The sequence below is a fragment of the Dipteris shenzhenensis genome, chromosome 2 (assembly GCF_047967505.1).
Source record: "Dipteris shenzhenensis isolate YYH24624 ecotype China chromosome 2, Dip_SZ_1.0, whole genome shotgun sequence".
In the NCBI taxonomy this organism is placed as follows: domain Eukaryota; kingdom Viridiplantae; phylum Streptophyta; class Polypodiopsida; order Gleicheniales; family Dipteridaceae; genus Dipteris; species Dipteris shenzhenensis.
In genome coordinates this window covers 43,223,892-43,246,548 of record NC_141597.1, presented here as the reverse complement: position 1 = coordinate 43,246,548, position 22,657 = coordinate 43,223,892, and the positions used below count along the sequence as shown (strand labels likewise).

Sequence of the window (22,657 nt, the reverse complement as noted above, 5' to 3'; positions counted from 1 at the left end):
AAGTCCTCCTGGCAATTCGCCACGTGGTACCTTGACTCCCATTACCATATTCTTGGAGATTTTAGCCCAATTTTTGGATATAGGTGTCCATATTTGTTTTACTTGCTTTTTTTCCTAGTATTTTAGGATCTCACTTTTTAAAGGTTAGGGTAGGCGATCATGCTTGATAGAATGTATCTAGCATGGATCTTCAACTCAACATAGACGATCATGCTTGATAGAATGTATCAAGCATGGATCTCCAAGCATTCTAACTTAAGATTTAGGCAACTACCTTGTCCATTCATTCATAAGTGTTATAGTTCCAACTCGTAGTAATGTCCTTTGGAACTCTATGAGTTAGTGATTTCACAAGCCTTCTTCTAATATCTCTTGGATGTGCCATTTCACAAGCCTTCTTCTAATATCTCTTGGATGTGCCATTGTCAACTACTTGGCCTTTTATACATGCCATCTTTTGAAGGGAGGGACAACCCTACGCTCTCTACCACTCTCTTTCCTCATTCTTTTACTCATCTTGGGCCCATCTAGTTCCAAGGCATATTCCTAGCTCTACGTACTTGCCATCATCCATCAAATGACATTGCTAACCAATGTGGTTAGCATGCCCCCCTTCCTATTCTCGATCCAATCCCATGGATCATGCAAAGGTCATGGTTGTTGGAGGGTTGTCATTGAAGATCATTCCTTTTGTGCCCTTGTAGAACCTTCCTTGTTTGCATTGCTTCATAGGTCTTCAACGGATCCATTGTTTTGGAATTATTGCTAGAAGTATTGATAAGCATTTCCACTGTAGCTAGCACCTCATGGCATGGGTGATTGCAGTGGCTAGACATTGGATGGAGTGATCCAAGCTGAGTACTTGTGATCTTTCAAAGAAGGAAGAACAGAAAGAAAAAAGAAAAATCTAAGGTGTAAGTTAGTAGGAAGAAGGTGTTAGTAGGGGTTGATGTAAGATCCTATTCGTGTTAGCATTAGAAGAGTAAGTACAGTGTACTATCATGCTCCTCCTTAAGTCCCATATTTTCTTGGACTGGGACTTTTATGGGATTCTATTCAGACTATGTCTTTGACATGCCATGTTTGGATGTCCGGAGTTGTGAATGCCATTTAGTCTTGCTTCTCTGCCTTGGACTTGGGCCTTTACCATTCTGCCACATGTCTCACGAAATTGATTTCTTGGGCTACCAACAAAAGGGATTCCACTAGAGGAAGATGAGGTGGCTAGGGTGGTCGTATCTTCATCTGACCCATCCTAGAGGATGATCTTATTGTGTCCCTTCCCAATCTTCATAGTACCCTTGTACTTACTTGTGTCAATTTAGTTGCCTCCTGAGAATGTGACGTGCTAGTTTTATGTCATTTGGCTTGTTTGCAAAGCTCTTTATTAAGGGATTTGGCTTGCAACCTCGTGATTATGTTCAACAGTACGGAGGACACTTGGCCTCTCTCAATGGTAAATAGGCTAAGGAATTTTGACTTAGATGACCTTCACATCAGGTAATCCTTAAAAATACGGTCCACTCCACACTCAAAGCACAATGGTGTTGGTGCATTAGATGTCAGTGCACCTAGCACGGGTTGGTTGTCTTTGTAAAGGCAGCCCTTTGAATAATGAGGTCCTTGACACTTATAGCTTTGAATGGATGATGTCTTGGTCGGGTTGTTGATGTCTCACATTTTTTGAGAAATTGGTGCCATTTGGTAGATAATCCTAGGAATGTAATCATGGAGGGATTATATTCCTTTTAGTTTCACCTCGATGTATAGCTAGTGGATGGGGCTTGACTTGGGTCCACTAGGGGTAAATCCCGCTATAAATGACTCACATAGTGTATTCCAATTGATTTTCTCCTCCAGGTTCAGTGCTCTAAACTATTTTCTTGCCTTGCCATCAAGGCTTAGGCCAAAATCATTGACCTTGTCTAGATCCTTGGTATCACCAAATGTCTCATAGATCTGTAACTCTCTACATGGGAGACTCGGTCTCCTTCTACTAAGAACACGATGATTAACTTGGTGATTGTCACAAGGCCCAGGCCCCCCTTCCTAATGCATGGACTATGATCCTCATCGTCCCATCTTCAATAAGTACCATTTTCAAAGTAGGAAGAACTTGAGGATATAGTGACCCTACTCTATACATTGGTCGTCTCAGTGAAGGGTTCCATGTATTTGATGGCTATACAAATGTATGATTTGGGGACCTAACCCACTAGGCATTTGCATTATGACTTGGGGTCAGTTAGGCCTCATTGACCCTATAAGGGGCAGTCATTGGGCTGGCATACCTCCCCTGTTCTATGGACAAGTAGGAAACGATGGAACTTCAAATGTGGGGGATCTTAGTTGTGATCCTTTTAAATTACTCCTTTGTCCCATTACATTCTGGCATTCGAAACTCAAGGGATTCTGGGGACAAATTCACCACTATATGACTTAGCTTTCATCAAAGGATGGATATGGTGGCAGTTGATAGCCAGTAGATACAATGGAACTTGGTTCCCTAAATATTGCTTCCCAAGTTGACCAATGGTGGTTTAACACCTGAGGTTCCATTGGCATCCTATTCTGCCTAGCAAATGGGTTTAACATATCTATCTATTCAGTTAGACCAAGTCTACCCATCATGTTGGAAAAGGTTTCCCCTTATCTAACTAATGTAGAATGGGTAGGAAACTCGCCGATCATTAAATCTATTGCTTGGAGCCATTGAGACTCTAACATTAGAGGGTTCTCCCATGTCTCTATTTAGGCTCATGGATGCTTCTGAGCTATAAAAGTCACCTTGTGGTGGTTCATGCATGATATAAGAAGTAGCTTTCGAGCTTTCTGAATCTAAGGGTGTAGAGGTAGGTGTACAAGTTGATAAGAGGATATTTAAGGCACTATCCTTAGGCCCAAAGTTAGCTCTTAAGAATCTTCCTGACCTCAGGTGCATGTGTTGTTTAGCAGAGTTGACGCCACAATTCAAGGTTGATTTCACTTCGACGCGAGGTCAAGGGGTGGCAAAGTCCAAGGATTGCCTCTTAGCAGGGTGGGGGGACAATGCCGTAGAAATTTTTTGAGAAAATGGGATCTATTTCAATGCAACTTGCATGCAAATTTCATCATTTTTGTCAAAATTTGCGGCTTGATAACTATCAATCTTTGGGGCTATTTCAACTAATGCAATGGCATTGCGGTATGAATAATGCTTTTGACGTTATATTATGAATAATGCACCGCCATTGCATTAGTAATATTGCTATGGGCACCGCATTAAGATTATCACCCCTGGACATTGCGTTGTAGATAATGCATCGACATTGTGTTATAATGCAATGGGTGTTGCATTAAGGTTAATGCAACGGGTAGTGTTTCATTAAGATTATCACCCTAAAGGTCATGTTTATGATTATCTTTATAGATGTAGCATTACGTGAATGCCTTGATGCCACGTTAACAATAATTCTTAGATCATCACGTTACACTAACACACCGATGCTACATTAAAACCGATGCTACATTAAAAATGATGCAACATGGGTTGACTTTTTATTACAGCGTGGGTAGGTGACTAACATCACTAAATGCTAGCTAGCAATTCGTGAAATCTATCAGAATTAGGTGAGTTAATGCAACGTGGCATTGTGTTATAATGCAATGTGATGCCACGTTAATGCTAATGCTATGTGATAATGTGACATGACATCGCATTAATGCTCATGCTACGTGATGCCATGTTATGATAATGCAATGCCTATTCCACACAGTTTGTTGACAATAGTTTGATGGTTTCCATAATTTTGAGTTTTTGTACAGAGTTTGTAGGCCTCTAAGAGTCCACACACAAATACACTCACTTTGACTTCATCATGACAGGCATCGAATGGGATAGTGACCGTGAAGAGTCCATAATAGAAGGCTATGGTGCTGACATAGATTGGGATATGGAAACAGAAGCTGATAATGCAACCTTGGAAGGCCAAGTATTTGACAATGACTTGGCAATCCTACAGGCACTCATGGCCATAGGATACCCCAAGATCGACCGTCCAGCACTATCCAATAGCAATCGGTCCAGGAAAAAAAAGGAGTGTGTACAGCGCCAAAAGGCCAAGATAGAGCACTTCAACCAATTCAAAAAAATGTAGACCAAAGTGGTAGAATTGTACTTAACTAAGCCCACAAAAGCACCTAAGTCCCCAAATTTCAAATGGGATCCTAAAGGGCTTGAAGGTGTTTGTATGGCCGAAGAATCACTCCTTGGGAATGCGACTCCTATTGAAAATCCATCACTGGTCTCACAAAGCAAAAAGCTTAGAAAGTTCAAACCTAATGTGAGAATGAAGAGTGAAATGGTGAATAGTAACAAAAAAGAAGAACAAGGGGACGCAAGTGAATTGGACCAAATATCTTCCAGTGGAGCTAGTAACTTCAAAGTGCCATGAAGGCCTAAGGGAAGTTCCTGATTACTTCAAAAACTACACTAGGGGAGAAGCCACAATAGCAATGCCTAGGCCAATCAGGGAATCAGGGCTCACAAAAACAGATAATATTGAGGATACCCTAGTTTATGAAGGACCAGCCAAGACAAGGAAACTAAATCTTACCTTGGACGGAGAAGAAGAAAAGCCTGTATACATCGGTGAATAGCTCACTCTAGTAGAAGAAAAAGAATTGAAAGCATTGCTAATGGAATATAGAGATTGCATGGCTTGGTCCTACAAAGAAATGAAAGGGATTTCCCATGAAGTTGCAGTACATACCATACCAATAAAGGAAGGATCCAAACCAAAGGTATGTGGACCTTATAGGACAAATCCCAAGTATGGCACCCGTGTCTATGAAGAACTAAAAAAATTACTGGATGTTGGTTTCATTTATGAGATCAAGCATACCAATTAGGTGTCACCAATTCTGATTGTTCCTAAGAAAAGCAAGAAGCTCATAATATGTGTAAATCTCAAGAACTTCAATGTAGCAACAATCAAAGATCATTATCCCCTACCATTGGTTGAAACAGTGTTAGAAAGGGTAGCGGGATCTGAAGTGTATAGCTTCTTGGATGGGTTTAGCAGGTACAACCAAGTACAAATTGCACCTCAAGATCAGGCAAAGACAGCGTTTGCCACAAAATGGGGCATTTTTGCATACAGAGTCATGCCATTTGGCTTATGCAATGCTCCATCTACTTTTCAAAGGGTAATGTACACCGCCTTCAAGGAATTTCTCAACAAGTTCCTACAAGTCTTCCTCGACGACTTGTGCGTACACTTAGAAAAAAAGGATCACTTGAAATGCCTTGAAGAAGTTCTTAAAAATTGCAGGGAGTATGGAATCTCTTTGAATCCTCTAAAATGCCAATTCTTGGTCACACACGGAGTAGTCTTAGGACACATAGTCTCTCGACATGGGATTGCAATTGATATGGACAAAATAAAGATCATCATGGAGCTTCCCCCCCCACTAAATGCCAAGGGAATCCAAGTCTTCATGGGACGTACCAGATACTATAGAAGATTCATACTGAGGTATGCCATAGTTGCAAGGCCCCTATATAAGCTCCTAGTCAACTTCATCTGGACAGACAAATGCGAACAAGCATTTGAAACCCTCAAGTAGAGATTGATCACAGCCCCTGCTCTAATGGCACTAAATTGGGACATAGAGTTTCATGTACATACTAACGGTTCCAATTATGCAGTAGGGAGTGTGTTATGTCAATCTGACAAACACAACAAAGGCTACTTAGCATACTTTGCAAAGTAGACAGCTAAATGATGCAGAGGTGAATTACACCACAACAAAAAGAGAAGCCTTGGCAATGATATACAATGTGAAGAAATTTTGACACTATCTATTGGCTACTGACTTTATCTTCTACACAGATCACCCAACCTTATTATATCTTGTGAATTGGCCATGTACCACAGGCCGGATCACTCAATGGCTTCTGCTGCTACAAGAATTCAATTTCAAAATCATTGTGAGAAAAGGAGCTCAACATTTCATTGCCGATCACATGTCACGATTGAGGACAGGAGAAGAGCCCGAAGAAATAGAAGATGACCTACCAGATACCACATTATTTCAAATAGACGCTATGCCTAATTGGTCTGCAGACATCATTGGGTACTTAATGGCAGGAAGACCACCTCCTAAAATGAAAGCAGTGGATGCTAGGAAACTAATTGTAAAAGCTGCACCCTATCAACTCTATACAAGATGCGCAAGGACTAGGTTTTAAGGAGGTGTGTGATGCCACATGAGATCATGCCAATCCTCAGTGAAGCACATGAAGGCATTGCAAGTGGACATTTCCAAGGGGAAGCAACAGCAAGAAAAGTCCTTCTCACAGGATACCAGTGGCCAACACTTTGGTCAAATGTCTATGAATATGTCAAAAGCTATGATGTATGCCAACGAACCACCAAACCACAACACAAAGACTTAAATCCCCTAACAACAGTCATTGCACAAAAATCCTTTGAAAAATGGGGGATTGATTTTGTGGGTTCCATCCATCCGGCAGCAAAAGAACACAGGCATGCTACATCATTGTGGCCACTGATTACTTTACCAAATGGGCTGAAGCTAAAGCCGTCAAAAAGGCAGATGCCAAAAGCATAGCAAGGTTCTTGTACCAAAATGTGATCACCCGATTTGGATGTCCCATTGAAATTGTGTCAGATAGAGACACACATTTTGTCAATGAGGCCATCCAAGAACTGTTTTCTGGCTTTACGGTAATCCATAAAAAGAGCACACCTTACTACCCCCAAGGGAATGGACAAGTCGAATCCACCAACAAAATTTTATGCATTGTCCTCACCAAGGTAGTAGAACCAAAGTGTTCTAATTGGGTAGAGAAACTAAATGCAGCATTATGGGCATACCGAACTACACTCAAGGTCAGTACAAGAAATACACCTTTTCAATTGGTGTATGGCCTTAAAGTTGTGGTCCCACTGGAATTTGTAATGCCCAGTCTACACATAGCAGTACAAGAACATATGGGAGATCATGCATTGCTGAAAGAAAGACTCTACCAATTAGAGAAGCATACAGAGACCATATTGGTTGCCTACCATGCCATGACAACAAAAAAACGAAGAAGGCATGGTTTGATAGAAACCTCAAAGACAAAGACATCAAGGAAGGTGACCTGGTTTTGTTGTACAATACCAAAGTCCATAAGGGCAAGCTCCAATTTCTAAGTCAAGGACCTTATAGAGTCAAAAAAATGAATCCCATTAGAGTTGTGTTGCTCTTTCCAATTGGTTGGTGGATACTCAAAGATTATGAGTCTTGCACATTCTTGGAAGTTCTGCCGCTTATCGAGTGTGGTTACTACAAGAGCCTTGTTAAAGTAATCAATTGCTCAGTGCCCAACAAAATTTATTAGGATCCTCTTTGAGCTCTTCATTGGACCATGTTCTCGGCTATCAAGAGTGGTTGGCTCCATTAACATGTCCAATGAATGTGGGTCTTTTCTCCAAGGGTGTGAATTGAGGATTTCTTGGCCTTGCTACTTATTGTCACCAAAGGCACCCATACACACAAAGTATATTAATTGATATCAATACTAATACTCTTTCTAATTTTAAGATTATATCATTTTTCATAACATTAAGGTTGTTATCCTATTGAATTAAGTGGTTATAGGATTTAGTGGTGCTTCAAGTCGGATTGTTACATGCAAGGGTTGGGGGCATTCAAGGGAGTGGGTGTTATGCATGACTTGGAAGGAGGGGGGAGGGGAGTGGGAACATGTATGTTGGGGGGGGGTATGAGCAAAGGCTATGGGGTAATGGATGTCTAGGTTTTTGCTAGAAGGAGGTAATGAGGGGGTATGAGCAGGGGCTATTGGGTAATGGATGTATATGCTAGAAGGAGGTAGCAATCCAAGCACACGAATCTAGGTTGACACGTGGCAATGGAGGGAGGAATAACACGTGGTAATTCTCACATTGCATTGTAATGGACGTGGGAATTGCATGTGGCAAAGGAGGCACAAATCTAGTCAACAAGTGGCAATGCAGGCAAGAATGACACATGGTATTTTGATGGTCAAAAGATCACTTAGAAATTACACATGGCCTTTTGATGGCTGAAATGCCACATGGTCTTGCCGTGTGGCATTTCAATCATCGAAAGGACATGTGCAAATTGCCATGTGGTATCAACATATGCCATGTCGACATGTCAGTTCAAGAGGAAAGCGCAACGTGGTAAGTGCCACATGATTGTTTTGGTAGTCAAAATGATGACATGAACTTGCCACATGTCTTCTTGATAAACACATGGATGTAGGATAAGTTGACACATCAAAATGGAGGCATGAATGACACATGGACTTGGCTGAGGACTGACACATGGATGTAATATGGGTAGATACATGGATTAGAGACAATTGACATGTGGATGCAAGACTAGCTAACACGTGGACACACTACACTCACACATGGAAAAGAAGGCTAGAATAACATGTGGCAAATTTTCCACTTGGCCTTTGGGCTACAAAAGGCTGCATGGCAGCTTGCCACATGGTATGCCTTTTTCCTTTGCCACATTCTTGGATATTTTGGTGTCCCTTTTTTTTGGCTTGCATTTTTTAAAGCTAGTATTTTAGGATCTCACTTTCTAAGGATAGGATTAGATCATGCTTTTATAGTTAAGCTTAATAGTCTACCACAATAGAATTTTTGGGCTCTCTCCTACTTACCCCTTCATGTTCCCCCTCTCTTATACTTACCCCTTTGGGTCCTACCCTCTCCAACTTGACAACCCCATCTCCTCCAATTATCCTCCCCTCCCTCATCCTTCCAACATCTGTACTTGCACCTCCTCCTCCATGTCTTGCCTCACCTCCCTCAAATCCTTCCCTCCCCTCTCGCATCAACCGTCCCTCCTCCTCCTCTCCTCCTCCTCCCCCCATCCTCCCCTCTCTCAACTCATCCTTTTCTTCCCCTCCCTTGTCCTCCCATCCTCCCTCCCTCACCTCCTCCTTATGTTCTCATCTCCCAGTCCAATCCTCCCTCATTCCTCCTTCTATGCAAACATTTGATGACTCTTGGTTGAACAAGATCACCCTTGAGCTTAATACCCCAAAAATGCCTTGATCCTTTGCGCACAACATCCCTTCATTATGGTCTTTAGTAACTGGAAAACAAGCTAGCACAATCTTGGAAAAGAAATGTACTGTCTGAGAATAAACGAAATATGGTTTTTGAGAATAAACAACCTATTTTCTACTCTCTTCAATGTGCAAGTAGTCTAAGAAGTGGGAGGGAACAAACGTGATTCAAGCTAAATTTTGATTATTCACATGCATCATGGGTGCATCACTAAAACTATAGATTTCAAGGTGACCCCCCTTTTGCAACTTAATGTGGACAATCATGCTTAATAGACTGTATCTAGAATGGACCTCCAAGCATTCTAGCTTGGGACTCAATGTGGATATGTTGTGTGAGCTAGCTGCCTTGTCCATTCATTTGCATGTGATATACTTCCAACTCCTAGCAGTGTCCTTTGGAATTCTACGAGTAGTGCAATGATTTCACAATCCTTCTTTTGGAATCCCCTGGATGCAAGTAGAATAGATTAAAAGCAATGACTATACTCACACTATTTGCATGAAAAAGTATGCTTCGAAGCATAGGAGAAAACAAACCCTAGTTTTGGATAGATCCAAGGAGTAGGGATAGGGCTAAGGTTTCCTTCCCCTTATCCCGTTGTGCCTTTTTAGCACTCCCTAGTATAGGCACATTAGGTCGTCATATATATGAATGATTCCTAATTAGGTAAATCATTTCTTTTGTATTTTTCAAGGCATAGGATATATATATAAATGAAGGTAAATCATTTCTTTTGTAATTTTCAAGGCATAGGATATATATAATTGCATAAATTGGACCCCTATCAAAATTGGATTCCTTCACTTTATCTTACTTGATGCAATATGGCCAATTTGGTCATCACTTTGGGTAGATAAGGTCATTGTGAAGCAAAAAACTTTAATTTTGACATAGTGGCAAACTTTGCGCTACTACTAGGATGGAAACCTCATTCGGGGTGAGTGAGACTATGAGTGGAAGAAACTCTACAATTGAATTATTTAGCATTTAGTTCAATTTTTATGTCAAATTGTTCAAGGTACTGCATATGGGACATCAAGGAGAAATGTAGGCAGTAAATAGTGTTGAAAGTATTCCACATCTTGCAGACGACTAGATGACAACTGACAGAATACAGTCCAAATTGCACCTCAACAAAAGCAGGACTTTGAGGAGACAAATATTGAGGACGAGATGCTAGATATGATGGAAGCTAGCATGCAAGTAATTGCTTCCACGTTGCCTTCCAACCAAGATGAGAACTGGTAGTATGTGGTTCTTTTAAAAAACATCTTTTTCAAGAGTGACTGAGGACAAGATACTAGATGTGATGAAGGATAGCATTCAAGTAACCGCTTCTACTTTCTCTTCCATTTAATCATGGAAGATGAAAAGAAAAAAAATTTGAATGATTTCTTCAACCAAGCTACGAAGTTGGAGTCGGAACATGCATGAGACTTAAGTGAAGATGAGGGATAAAGAATTCAAAGTCTTCAAAATTCAAGGCGTTCCAATCCGCACTTCATTTTTTGCATGCTAATCTTGTAGACGTGTGCGTGCATGCGTGAGAGTGTCAAGACTTGACAAAACCCTGTTTCATTAGTGACACGGAAAAAATTTTGGTAATGGACACAAAAGATGTAATTAAAAAAAGTCACTCAACTGTAGAATGCATGATTGTACAAACAAGTTTTGCTTAGATAAGTCAGGGCAAGCATTAATTTTATTAAAGAGGAGAGTCTGCATACCTGCCACCATCCAAAAGAAAAACGATAAGAACCATTTTTTAACTCAGTTGGGAAGACAGGTGTCATAAACACCCCTCCCTTGTTATCGGGATCAGAATAAAAATAGTTGCTCATGCTATAGACTTATAAAGCTAAATTTTAATACTATGTTTCACGTGTAAAATGAATTGGGGTGAGTTGAAGAAAAAGTGAATATATGGTTACGTAAGGAGGCAAAAATCAATGTATTAGATATGAGAACATAAAAGGAGAGCAGGAGGGGATAACCTCGTTTCATTAGTGAAATGAAAACAATTTTGGTAATGGACACAAAAGAGTAAACTACTATTATTTAACAAAATTCACTCAAATGTAAAATGCATGCCTATACAAATAAGTTTTGCTTAGATAAGTCGTGGCAAGCATCACTTTTATTAAAGAGGAGAATCTGCATACATGCCACCATCTAAAAGAAAAATGATAAGAACCATATTTTAACTTAGTTGGGAAGACAGGTGTCATAAACACCCCTCCTTTGTTATCAGGACTGCAATAAAAATAGTTGCTCATGCTACAGACTTATAAAACTAAATTTTGATACTACGTTTTAAGTGTAAAATTAATTGGGATGAGTTGAAGGAAAAGTGAATAAATGCTTATGTAAGGAGGGGAAAATTAATGTATTAGGTATGAAAACGTAAAAGAAGAAGCAAAAGGGGAGAACTTAATATTTAAGCAATAAAATGTAACATTAAGACTTAGAGCATAAGGGAAGAAAAATTTAAAAGAAAAAGGAGCTTAAATTAATCATTTATATCATTAAGTGTAAAAGGGGGGAGGGGGGGAGGTCATAATACTAAAACATTGGCAAAAAGGCATATTTGGAAAGATTAGCTTAGAGGGGAGGGGGGGAACTAGCATAAATGAAAAAGGGGGGGTGGGGAGAGAATTAAATATTAGGGACCTTTATACATAAGAGACCTGTAATTTATGGAAGCAAAATGGCCAAAAGTGAAATAGCTAAAAGTTGAGATAGATCCAAAGTAGACAGATGCGATTAAGTTTCATAAATCAGGCAACGAGATGCTAGGTGGTGGGAATACAAAAATTGTGATGATTTGAGGGTTGCGCCAGCAATAGGACATCTAGGGTATGGAGAAGCCGTGGTGAGAAGCTGAGTGCTATGCAAAGCAGTTGTGTTTTATGCAAAGTAGTAGCAAGACAGCCAGCGTGTGGAGAAGCCGTGGCAAGCATTCGGGTGTAGAGAGTGATATGCGAAGCCATCGCTATGGAGAAAGCTATGTATCACGATGGACAGACACGAGTCACAGTGAGTTGAGGCGAAGATAAGAGGAATATATGGCAGCAAGGCTCAAGGGGTTTTTTAATTGTAGGTGGAATGTGCAATCGGGCAAAAGATGGTGGTCAGGAGTCGTGGCGATTAGTAGTCACAGGAAGTGGAAATGAATAGTTGGGGGAGGGGGGGTGAAATGGAAATGAATAGTAAAATGCGATCAAATCAGGAGTCATCCGGGAAGACAAAAGGCGCAAAGTCAAGGAGTTTCAGGGGAGTCAAGGGGAAGTAAGTCAGGTAATGGAGTTGAGGGGAGGTAAGTCGGGCTGGGGAGAGTAGACTAGGGAAGGAGAGGTGTAGTTAGGGGGGGTTAGGATACATAAGGGGGGGAAACCAAGAGAAGATCAAGGGGGAAAGGGGGGGAAATAGGGGGGAGATGGAAAATAAGGCAAATTTTTCAAGAAAAATAAAGGGAAAATTAAGGGGGAAATAAGGAAAAAATCAATGGACAATTAGGGAAATTAGGGAACAAAAAGGAGGAGAAAGTAGGGGGGTTGGAAAAAAAAGAGAAGGGGGGGAGGGGGTAAATTAGAGAAAAGTAGGGGAAGAGAATGGGAAAAAGTAGGAGAATATTTAAAAAAACTATTGACAAAATACGAAAAAATATTTAAAAATAAAAAAAATGTAAGGATATATATAAGGAAAAAATATTAGAAAAGATAGGAAAAAAGGGGTGTATAAGGAGACAATTTTAGGAAAAATAAGGGTAAATAGGAAATTTTAGATAAGGGAAATAAGGATTAGGGATGGGGGGGAAGGGAGGGGTTGGGAGATGGGGGGAGGGGCAAAATAAGGAAAAATTGGAGAAAAGTAAATGCAGAAAGTAAGAGACGAAAGTGTGTGTGTGTGTGTGTGTGTGTAGAGATAGATAGTTATACAAACACAAACATGTATGTAAGTAGAGAGAGAGAGAGGCGCACACGCGCGTGCACACACACACACACACAGGCCCTTGCAACACTTCAAAATATTTTGTTATAACTAGCATTGCTCCTTGTAAGTTCGAAAATCTTCTTCTACTCAAGCCTGTTTAGACATCTAGGCTCACCCTCACAAAGTATCTAATATATCATCCTATTTTCATTCTCGAAAGTACCAAATGAGGACTAATGAGGGAAGGCCCTTCAAACCTTAAAAATGACTCTTCCATCTCTGTATACAACCCTTTGTCTTGCCCCTTCCCTCCAAAAAACAATTGATACATGTTTTTACAAGTGCATTTATTTTTTGACCCCAAAAATAATCGTTGCATGTTTTAAACCCTCCCATGTTTTTTATGTTTTAGGGCTTCTATTGAGAAGCCCAAGAGCTTGAAGATTTGCTTTGAAAATATAATTCTCCTCCTTAATATTTAAGAAATATAAGGCTAAATGGGATAAATACTATATATGGAATATAAATGAATGTGCCAACATGTTATTTTGTGCATGCTTGCCCTTCTCCTAGTCTACACAACCTAAAGATAAGGCGTCACCTTTTGATGTTGGGGCTACCTTCCTCAAATACCAAAATAATAACAAGGTGGGGATCCCACTAAGGCGCTACAATGCAACTCCACACAAATTGCAAAACAAGCAAACAAACAACTGAGGAATCGAAATGAACGGAGCAATAAGGTTGATAGAGATCAAGGGATCCAATGACGAACGAAAACCCTAACGACACAGACCCAAATCAATGGAAACTAAGACCTAAGCTGATCTCTAGCCCTTCCTCTTTCATCTTCTCAAAGGCTTCCAAGCCCATTCGTACATTGTGGGTTGGCAAAACCATTGTGTAAGTCCCTCCTTGCAAGCATCTCCATAGTGGCAAAGCCACTTCCTTTGTTGTTCTTCTTACTACAACAATTGTGTCTTTAAGGAGTTCAAAGGAAAGGTTATGTAAGAAATTTCCTACGAGAAAGTTCCTTGGTAGGAAAGTTTAGGAAAAACTCCTATATTGAAAACACCACTAACCACCCAACTAACCCTAGACCAACCCTAGGGATTCCACTAACTAGTCAAATTTGACCAATTCCCCATTTTCCCAACCCAAGCCCAAAAACTCCACCCTTCCAATAAGTAGCTAATTTATCTCCTTTATAACATATGACTCTAGTCAAAGGTCGAAATGCAAAACAACCCTATCCATATTTCAAAATAGCTACTCCAATTGAAGGTAACCACAACAATGATAATCAAAACCTAAGGTTGATGAGTGGTTGCAATACATCATGGTAATTAAAGGTCCCAAAAAAGGGTTTGAGAACCCAAATTGGGTTTGTCATTATACTAGATGAATACAATCAACCATAAGAATCTTTTTCAAAAGAATAAATGCTTTTTTAGAAAACAATCTCAAACATACTTGCAAATAAATTTTGATAATATTGAAAGTGAAAGCATGGAAAGCATATGTGTGCATTCAAAGCCTATACATTATTGCCAAGAAACCAGTTTCAATTGCTATAGCCTATTTTCACGAAACACCTCAAATAATTTCAGCTCAACCAAACTAAAAATTTCCTATCAAAATTTTAAGGTTTCTATCAACATCTTGAAACCTTTAATGACATAAACTCATGGCATTTTCATCTCACACTCTCAATATCTAAAATTGGACTTTCATCATAGAAATTGGAGCTTTTTGTCTCAACATTGGGGCTTTATAACATCTCAAAGTTGGAGCTTTGTGTCTCAAAATTTTCTCGCTGTCTCACCAAAAAAATTAAGCTCGTTTACATATGAAATGGGACTGTCTCAAAATGTGGGGCTTTTCAGCTTAGAAATTGAGTACTAGGATTAAAGGCTGAAAGCAGTGGATTTGTTACAAAGCTTAAAGCTCTATGACTAGTTTGTGTCAAGGCAAGGAACTCAATCAACAATGAGGTGTCTACATCAAGGAGGGATCTGTCAGAGTGATAGGTCGCATCTACCCTATGAAGAGGACACATGAGTCTTAAAGACCTTGGATAGCACATTGGAAGAGCCAGGAGCAAACGTGCACAAGTATCAAAAGACATACAAAGTGCACTAGGCAGGTGCACCTATCGGGCCTAGAAGAGCCTTAGTGGGTCAAGGCTGGAAGAGCTACGCACCAACACAAAATGAGTGCAACAGAACTCCAAGAGGAAAGGGGAAGCGAATATCAACCACCATGCGTGGGAGAGCAAGGGGATGTAGGGGAGACAAGAGGGCTCTAAGAGAGAGAGAGAGAGAGAGAGAGAGAGAGAGAGAAAGAAAGAAAGAAATTTTATTAGAGTCTTCGGAAGACCAATGGGTCTATGAGACTGAAAGGAAACCTGATACAAATCACAGTAAGGGTGGAGCTACTACAACGAGCATCATCACCCATGCTGAATCCTAAGTCTGAAAAGAAAAGGACTGGAGCGGAGCGAAATCCTCCGTATGTCATGTCGCCCTTGCTGAAAAATAGTCGATGATGGGACGATGGTGCCTGTCAATAAGTGCCGTGCGTCTCGATCTCTTGGACGAGGCTCGACGCAAGACTAGAGCCACCGTGACTCCCGTGGGACGTATCCTGGGTCTAAACAATGACGGGAGGTCTCCCATAGTGATTTGTGTGTCTCCTCGATGTCTCGTGTGTCGTGAGGCGATCGTTGGGTCAAGGTCTCTGTCACGTCCGCGGCTAGAGACTGGACGGTCAATGTCACTCGATGAGAGAGAGAGAGAGAGAGAGAGAGAGAGAGAGAGAGAATCCCTAAAAGAACCAAGGAACCTGCTTATAAACTCTAGACTAGCTTGCAGTTGCTTCCCTGACCACCATGAGAAAATTCCAAAGTTCAGCTATCCCATGTACCACACTGCAATATGATCACACAGCATGCTCCTCCTAAGAGTAATTCGCAATATGTGATTTCTGTGCTTTTGAGGAGCAACAAAGGAGGCCACTTGAATCATTTGAACTCCAAAAATGACAACAATTCCTTAGTCATTTGCAGAGACTGCGAATTCCAACCTATACGAACCATTTAGACCCTAATGGTTGACTATTTAAGATGACTATTGAGGTTAGTTACTACATTGCAGCAGAAGCCAAGCACAAGAAATGAGAATTCTCTTCCATAGTCAATCCAAACTGAGAATTATTCCCATGATAGCCCCTATTCAGAAACAACTCAAATTGTATAAATCCTTCCTCATGGAATTGTTGTTCATGTCACACTATAGGATGTACTGATGTACAAGCACATTCAAAAGCATGGCAACAAATTCCTCTCTTTCCTTCCTCCTGGAATTGTCCATCATGTCATTATTGTACTAATGTACAAGCACATTCAAAAGCACAGCAATTTTGGCTTTTGCCAACAACATTACAAGAGTGATGACATTCAATTTTTAAAAAAACAAACAAACAAATATAACGTCAAGGATGCCATCAGCAGCAACCCAAGCGTTACCACCCTTTCGGCATGGCTACTTTACAAAGGAGACATCCCTGGCCATATAGCAGGACTGCTCTATATCCACAATACACCAAGACCCAAGCCGATTTCAAACTCCAAAAACCGATCTCAAATCAGTGGAGCTTCACATTGTACCTTCACCTCCTACTAAACTATATCCTCTAGAGCCCAGTCTTAAACATGTGAGTGAATATGATACGAGATGTGTATTGAAAGAAGCTTTACCATGGACCTGTTTGAGTCCTCCTCAAAAGTCTCTTCTCATTTTCAGCTTGCTGAGACACTACAGGAATCATGTCCATAACCTACAAAGAAAACAATTTAGTGCCAAGCCCCACACACCATTTACTGATCCACATAGTGAGTTTGTCTTTATCGTAATCTCCAACACTGAGCAAGCAAATAAAACGGTCTTCATACAAAGAAAAACTTACAAATTACATTCCATAAGGCAAGAAGTCCTTGATAGAAAAAGTCAAAACAAGTGAAACTTGCATTACTGGCCTTCCGATATTTGGTTAAGAAAAACTATTTATATAGTAATTGAATCAGGTATCAACTGACTATTGATCTCTTTGAACACAACGGCCTGCCTAGAGGCAAGGTGACCATTGAATCCGACTAATAAGCTATTCAACACAAAGGTCTGCCTAAAGGGAAGGCCAATAATACCTTCAAGCAAGTCAGGTGGGTGCTTCCAGTAATCTCTTCAAGGCATAACAACGAGGGTTTTTATATATGTGTAGATGAAAAAAGAACATGCACAAACTCATCCTCTAAAAACACAACACCTACTGCAGTTTCAATCTCATGATAGTTGCTCATAAGGTTGAAAACCATAAACTCCATCACGCATAGCAATGAGGGTTTTTATATATATGTAGATGAAAAAGGAACATGCACAAAACTCATCCTCTAAAAAACACACCTCCTAGTGCAGTTTCAATCTCATGATAGTCACTCATAAGGTTGAAAACCATAAACTCCACACATAGCACGAACGCTACTATGGCATCCCACCCACATCATAAACACCCAATGGCGAGTGTAGACCATAGTAAAAGCATATGCTCTCACACATACAAATCCACACACCCACACATACTTGAGCATCCATTTATACAAAGGTCTTTGTACTGAGTTATTGTCGCACTCTGGAGGTGAAGGGCAGCCACTAAAGGAGAAGGCTAATCAAAAAGTAGTCGGTTTCAATGGCTTGTTACATAGCGCCTAAAAAGCTCAATCCAATCTGTGTTTGCTTGATAGCTTATGCGCTCTAATGATCAATTCGTCACCATTGCTCGGCACAAGGAGAAAGTTGCTTGCTCAAAAAGTACTCTGGCCACGACATAATGCTTGGTCTGTAACTGGATCTCCCCCTACAAGCCTCATAGACCACACTACAATTTCAAAATGCAAGATTCATATGGAAGACACCTAATCATAAATGAAGAAATACAACACGTCTCTCTTTCATCAACCGGCGTCTGAGGCTTGAGCCAACACATCATTCCACCCCTATTGCCCCAAACTCTTCTTCCCCCTTGAAGTCTTCATGGAAATTTGGGCAATTGCACACTTCACATCTATTCATATACACTAGTGTATACCTAGATGAGTCTAGGCACATGCCAAAACTCATCCTCTAAAAACACAACATAGTGCAGTTTTAATCTCATGATAGTCACTCATAAGGTTGAAAACCATAAACTCCACCACGCATAGCAGGGACTAGCTACTATGCCATCCCCATTGACATCATCAGCGCCAACAATGGGTGTAGACCATAGTATAAACATATGCTCTCACACATACAAACCCACACACCTACGCATACTTGAATATCCATTTATACAAAGTCTTCGTATTGAGTTTCTGTCAGCACTCCGGAGGTGAAGGGCAGACTCATCCATGACGAAGGCTAGCACTAGAAGGCTAATCAAAAGGAGTCCAAAATCTCTTCATTCAAGCTACACTTGCTTGTGAAGACTAAACGATTTCATTTTAGTCTCTCCCAGACGAGCATTTGAATCTAGCTGATAGGGCACCACACCACTCAGAAAGAATTATCATAGACCAGCAGGCCGCAACATGGACGAAAACTTCACAAGGTGAAATTTGCATGTCCGCTAATACACTAGTGCCCTAGGCATCGTCCCTTTGGACATCCATACTTGAGGGTGTCGACTCAAGGGGCACCCCTCCCCACACCAATTTAGAATCAGTAGTTGTAGATGCCCACGTGTCCTATAACACAAGCGCACTGGCATTTGTCCTCAAGGTTTCATGCATCAAATATTACAAACAGTGAGGAAGGTCTCCATCATTAAAGGGTAACAGAAAATTGCTCCTCCTAAAGAAAAATAACATCCTCGCAAACTAAGTCTAGAAACTTGTTCTTGACTTCTCCCTGTTAAATCCTACACTTAACAATTTACATTATGGTATATGCTTGTTTGCATAGATTCACAAGTCTTTCTAGTTCTTGTAGAAATACAGGCATTTCAATTAACACAGCACGGATGTGCTCCTGCAAAACAATCTCTTTCAAGGGTCTTTTCAATCTGCTGGAGTACGAGGCTAATGAACACCGCAACTATTTAATGGAGCTTATTATTCCTTGAGTGATATGAATAGTGTCACCTGACATAGGTATGCCTACCACAATGTCCCAGCCCCTGTTTGTATGGTCCAATCTCCAATGTAAAACAGTCTGTCCCTCGAGTTCTCATGGGCTATGATTCCCACCATACCTCCCACAGAGGGTATGAACAGCTCCCAACTGCCTCCTATGACAAAAGAATCTATGAAAACCAGTGCATCTCCCCACTTATCGTTTGCAAGCTCTAGGTTGTTAAGAGACCCCTTTAACAATCCCAGGTTCACCCTTCTCAGACTATGGCCAGTATTTGGGCAGATACTATACACACTTTGATGGCCATTTGGGCGAACATACAGGGAACCTCCAGGACTGCTACTACTAGGAGGGTTGCTTTTCTCAGAGTTTGGAAGGATTGTTCTTTCTTCTCTGACTCTCCTTCAAGGATGAGGTGGCATTTTCAGTCGCCACCCGAGATTTTTGTTTGCTCATTCTAAGCTGTTTTATCTCATGCTTGACATGATGTACTCCCACAATTGAGCTTGCTCTATGGTTTTTATTCATACCTAATGAAGTACTTTTCTTGAAAAAAACAAAAACAAAAACAATCCACGAATCTACATCCGACAAATCCCTCATCAACTGCCTTGCCCCAGCTCTGCCAGTGGAAAAAGGCCATATATACATTGAAGACCTCAAATCTCTAGCCTGAATTTGACCCAGACTGCTCTGCCAACATTCAGCTCCCAAGCCTCAGTGGCCGAGGCTGGCCCTCCCAATATACACACCCTCTAATACAAATGGAGCCCATTGCCAAGGTGCAGGCTACCTATAGCAGCCCTCTGAAAACTCAAGCAAATCTCTTTTGCAGAATAACAAGCAAGTCGATGTGCATCAGAACTAAATTAAACCACAGGCATTTATTTTATGATATTCAATGACATTATTAAGAGCCTGCAAACATGGCCCTTCGAGAACCGAAGGATTGCGAAGAAGAGACTATTTGTCAGCATTTTGAGGGAGGCTTGGAAGGGCAGTAATTTATGTCAGTGTATCGATTTAAAAAAGGAATGATTGACAATCCACTCCTAGTATGTTGAACATGTCGCACCCAAGCAACTAGGAGCTCAGTTTACTGCACCAAATTGTTTGGCAAACAAAGTTATCGGCCACATATATAGGGCCCAATAATGGCTACTTCTTATAATAATCAAGTCACCTCCACCTATGTTTGCAATGTCTCATCAGGGCTGAGGTCAAAACGCCACTAGATGACCACGACCACTCAAACCTATCAGGCCAAGCCAACTCCCAAGATGATGTGACATGAGCCCTCACAATTCTCATTCAAAAGTGATGGTTGCAAATGCGCTTCCCCAGAAAAGCATAAGGAAACTCGTAAATCCGTTCATATCCCCAAATTCCAATAATATCAGGTTGTCCTCTATTTGCCAGCCAAAGAGTTGACAACAGTGATTTCTAGTGGGTGAGGATGGTCAATGGAGTAGGAACGGATCTGAGGGGAGAGAAGTAATGAGAGATCTGTGAAAAATCGCTGATGGCAGTACGAAGGGAGATGAGGGGAGAGAAGTGCTGAGAGATCTATACCAAGGAGGAGGGAAGGGAAACTACCTCTAAAACATTAGGGGGCCGGGGATAAAAGGGGAGTAAGCTTGAAGGGAGGAGGAGAGGTGGTGGAGGAGAAAGAAAGTTTATTAAAGTCTTCGGAGAGCAGGACCCAAGATCCCAAGAGAAGCAAGAAACTGCAAAATCTGCCCAACAGGGAAGGTAGAAAATGAGCAGCACGTGCTCCTTAAATGTCAAGCATATGCACACATTAGAGAAAAAACATAGGGACAGCAGGAACACTCTGAAAACACTGTTGGAACAACCAGCCAAAGAGTTGGGAAGCTACCTAAAGGAAGTCTTGGAACACCGCAGCAAAGTCCTCAAGCTAAATCACAAGTTAGCTAAGCAAGTATTCACAACACAGCTAGCTTTGTAAAAGATTTATTTCACTGGATGTAAAAATTTCATTATTAGTTAACAGCAGTCACCAGTCCCATAGATCCTGAACCAAGAGAAGCAAGAATCTGCAAAAGTGGCCCAACAGGGGAGTTAGAAAATGAGCAGCACGTGCTCCTAAAAATGCCGAGCCTATGCACACATTAGAGAAAAAATATAGGTACAGCAGGAACACTCTGAAAACCGTGTTGGAACAACCAGCCAAAGAGTTGAGAAGCCTAACAAAAAATGGTCTATTGCTGCTAGTTCGTTTAAGTTTTGTTCGCTTTCTCTTCCTTTGTTCTGTCTTTCTTCATTGTTGTCTTTCTACCCTGAGCAATGTTCCCCTTTCATGGTGAGGGAGAAGTTGGCTCCACCAGCGGAAGTAGGAGCAAGAATAGCATGAGACTTGTGCCTGAGAGTATTCTACAAAGGATCAATTAGAAAATGATTCCTTGCCACTAGAGAAGCCTAGGAGTTTATAAGTGGTACCAACGGACCTCATATACTAACATATGAAAGAGACGCTTTTTACCGCAATGCATTGACACGCTTTTTACCGCAATGCATTGACAAAATAATATCATTTTTCACGATGAATCGGGATTGTTTTGTGAGGGTAACAATTATTCCTCATCATTGTTATAGAAGGAGGCTATTAGATGTATCTTTGCTATGAAAATTGCCTCTTGTGCATCCCAAAAGCCACTTGGAAATTGTTGATGCATATTGTTATCTAGCCTACTTCGGTCTTGACTACTCAAAATTTAAAGAAAGAACGAAAGAAAGATGTATAAACGTCCGCGGGAGGCCTCGCGGACCTATGGGACAAAAGTGCAAAGTACAAAAGGAAAAAATAATATATTTTTACCCAACGGATATGGGATTGTTCTACGAGGGTAACAATTATTCCTCATCAATTATTATAGAGGGAGGCTATTAGAGGTATCTTTGCTATGAAAATCGCCTCATGTGCATCCCAAAAGCCACTTGGAAACTATTGATGCATATGCCATTCATAATTGAGAATTGTTATCAAGCCTACTTCAGTATTGACTACTCAAAATTTAAAGAAAGAAAGAAAGAAAGAAAGATGTATTAGCATACTCGAGAGGCCTCACGGGCCTATGGGACAAAAGTGCAAAGTACACCAAAAGGAAAAACTCATACAAGCCTCAATGGGCTGGAGAAATGGGCGTGCTAAGACCCTTGCTGAGTACTATGCTGAAATAAAGAGCTCAATAGTTCGAGCAAAATCAAGTACAAAACATATACCTAGATGAATCCAAGAACATTCCCAAACTCGTCCTCTAAAAGCACAACATAGTGCAGTTTCAATCTTACGATAGTCACTCATAAGATTGAAAACCCTAAACTCCAACACGCATAGCAAGGACTAGCTACTATGACATCCCCACTGATGTCATCAGCGCCCAACACTGGGTGTAGACCATAGTATAAAAA

At 40.8% G+C, this 22,657-nt stretch overlaps 1 protein-coding gene across 2 annotated transcripts in view; it reads right to left on the bottom strand.

Moving 5' to 3' along the window:
* Nucleotides 1–16,289: 16,289 nt before the first annotated feature.
* LOC147904791 (ABSCISIC ACID-INSENSITIVE 5-like protein 4) overlaps nt 16,290–22,657 on the bottom strand; it is a 50,424-nt gene continuing 44,056 nt past the window's right edge. For both annotated transcript variants that reach the window (XM_087388401.1, XM_087388410.1), the window contains exon 5: nt 16,290–16,895. In XM_087388401.1, the coding sequence (XP_087244527.1) occupies nt 16,812–16,895 (84 nt within the window). In that variant the 3' untranslated portion in view covers nt 16,290–16,811. The remainder of the gene's footprint in view (nt 16,896–22,657) is intronic.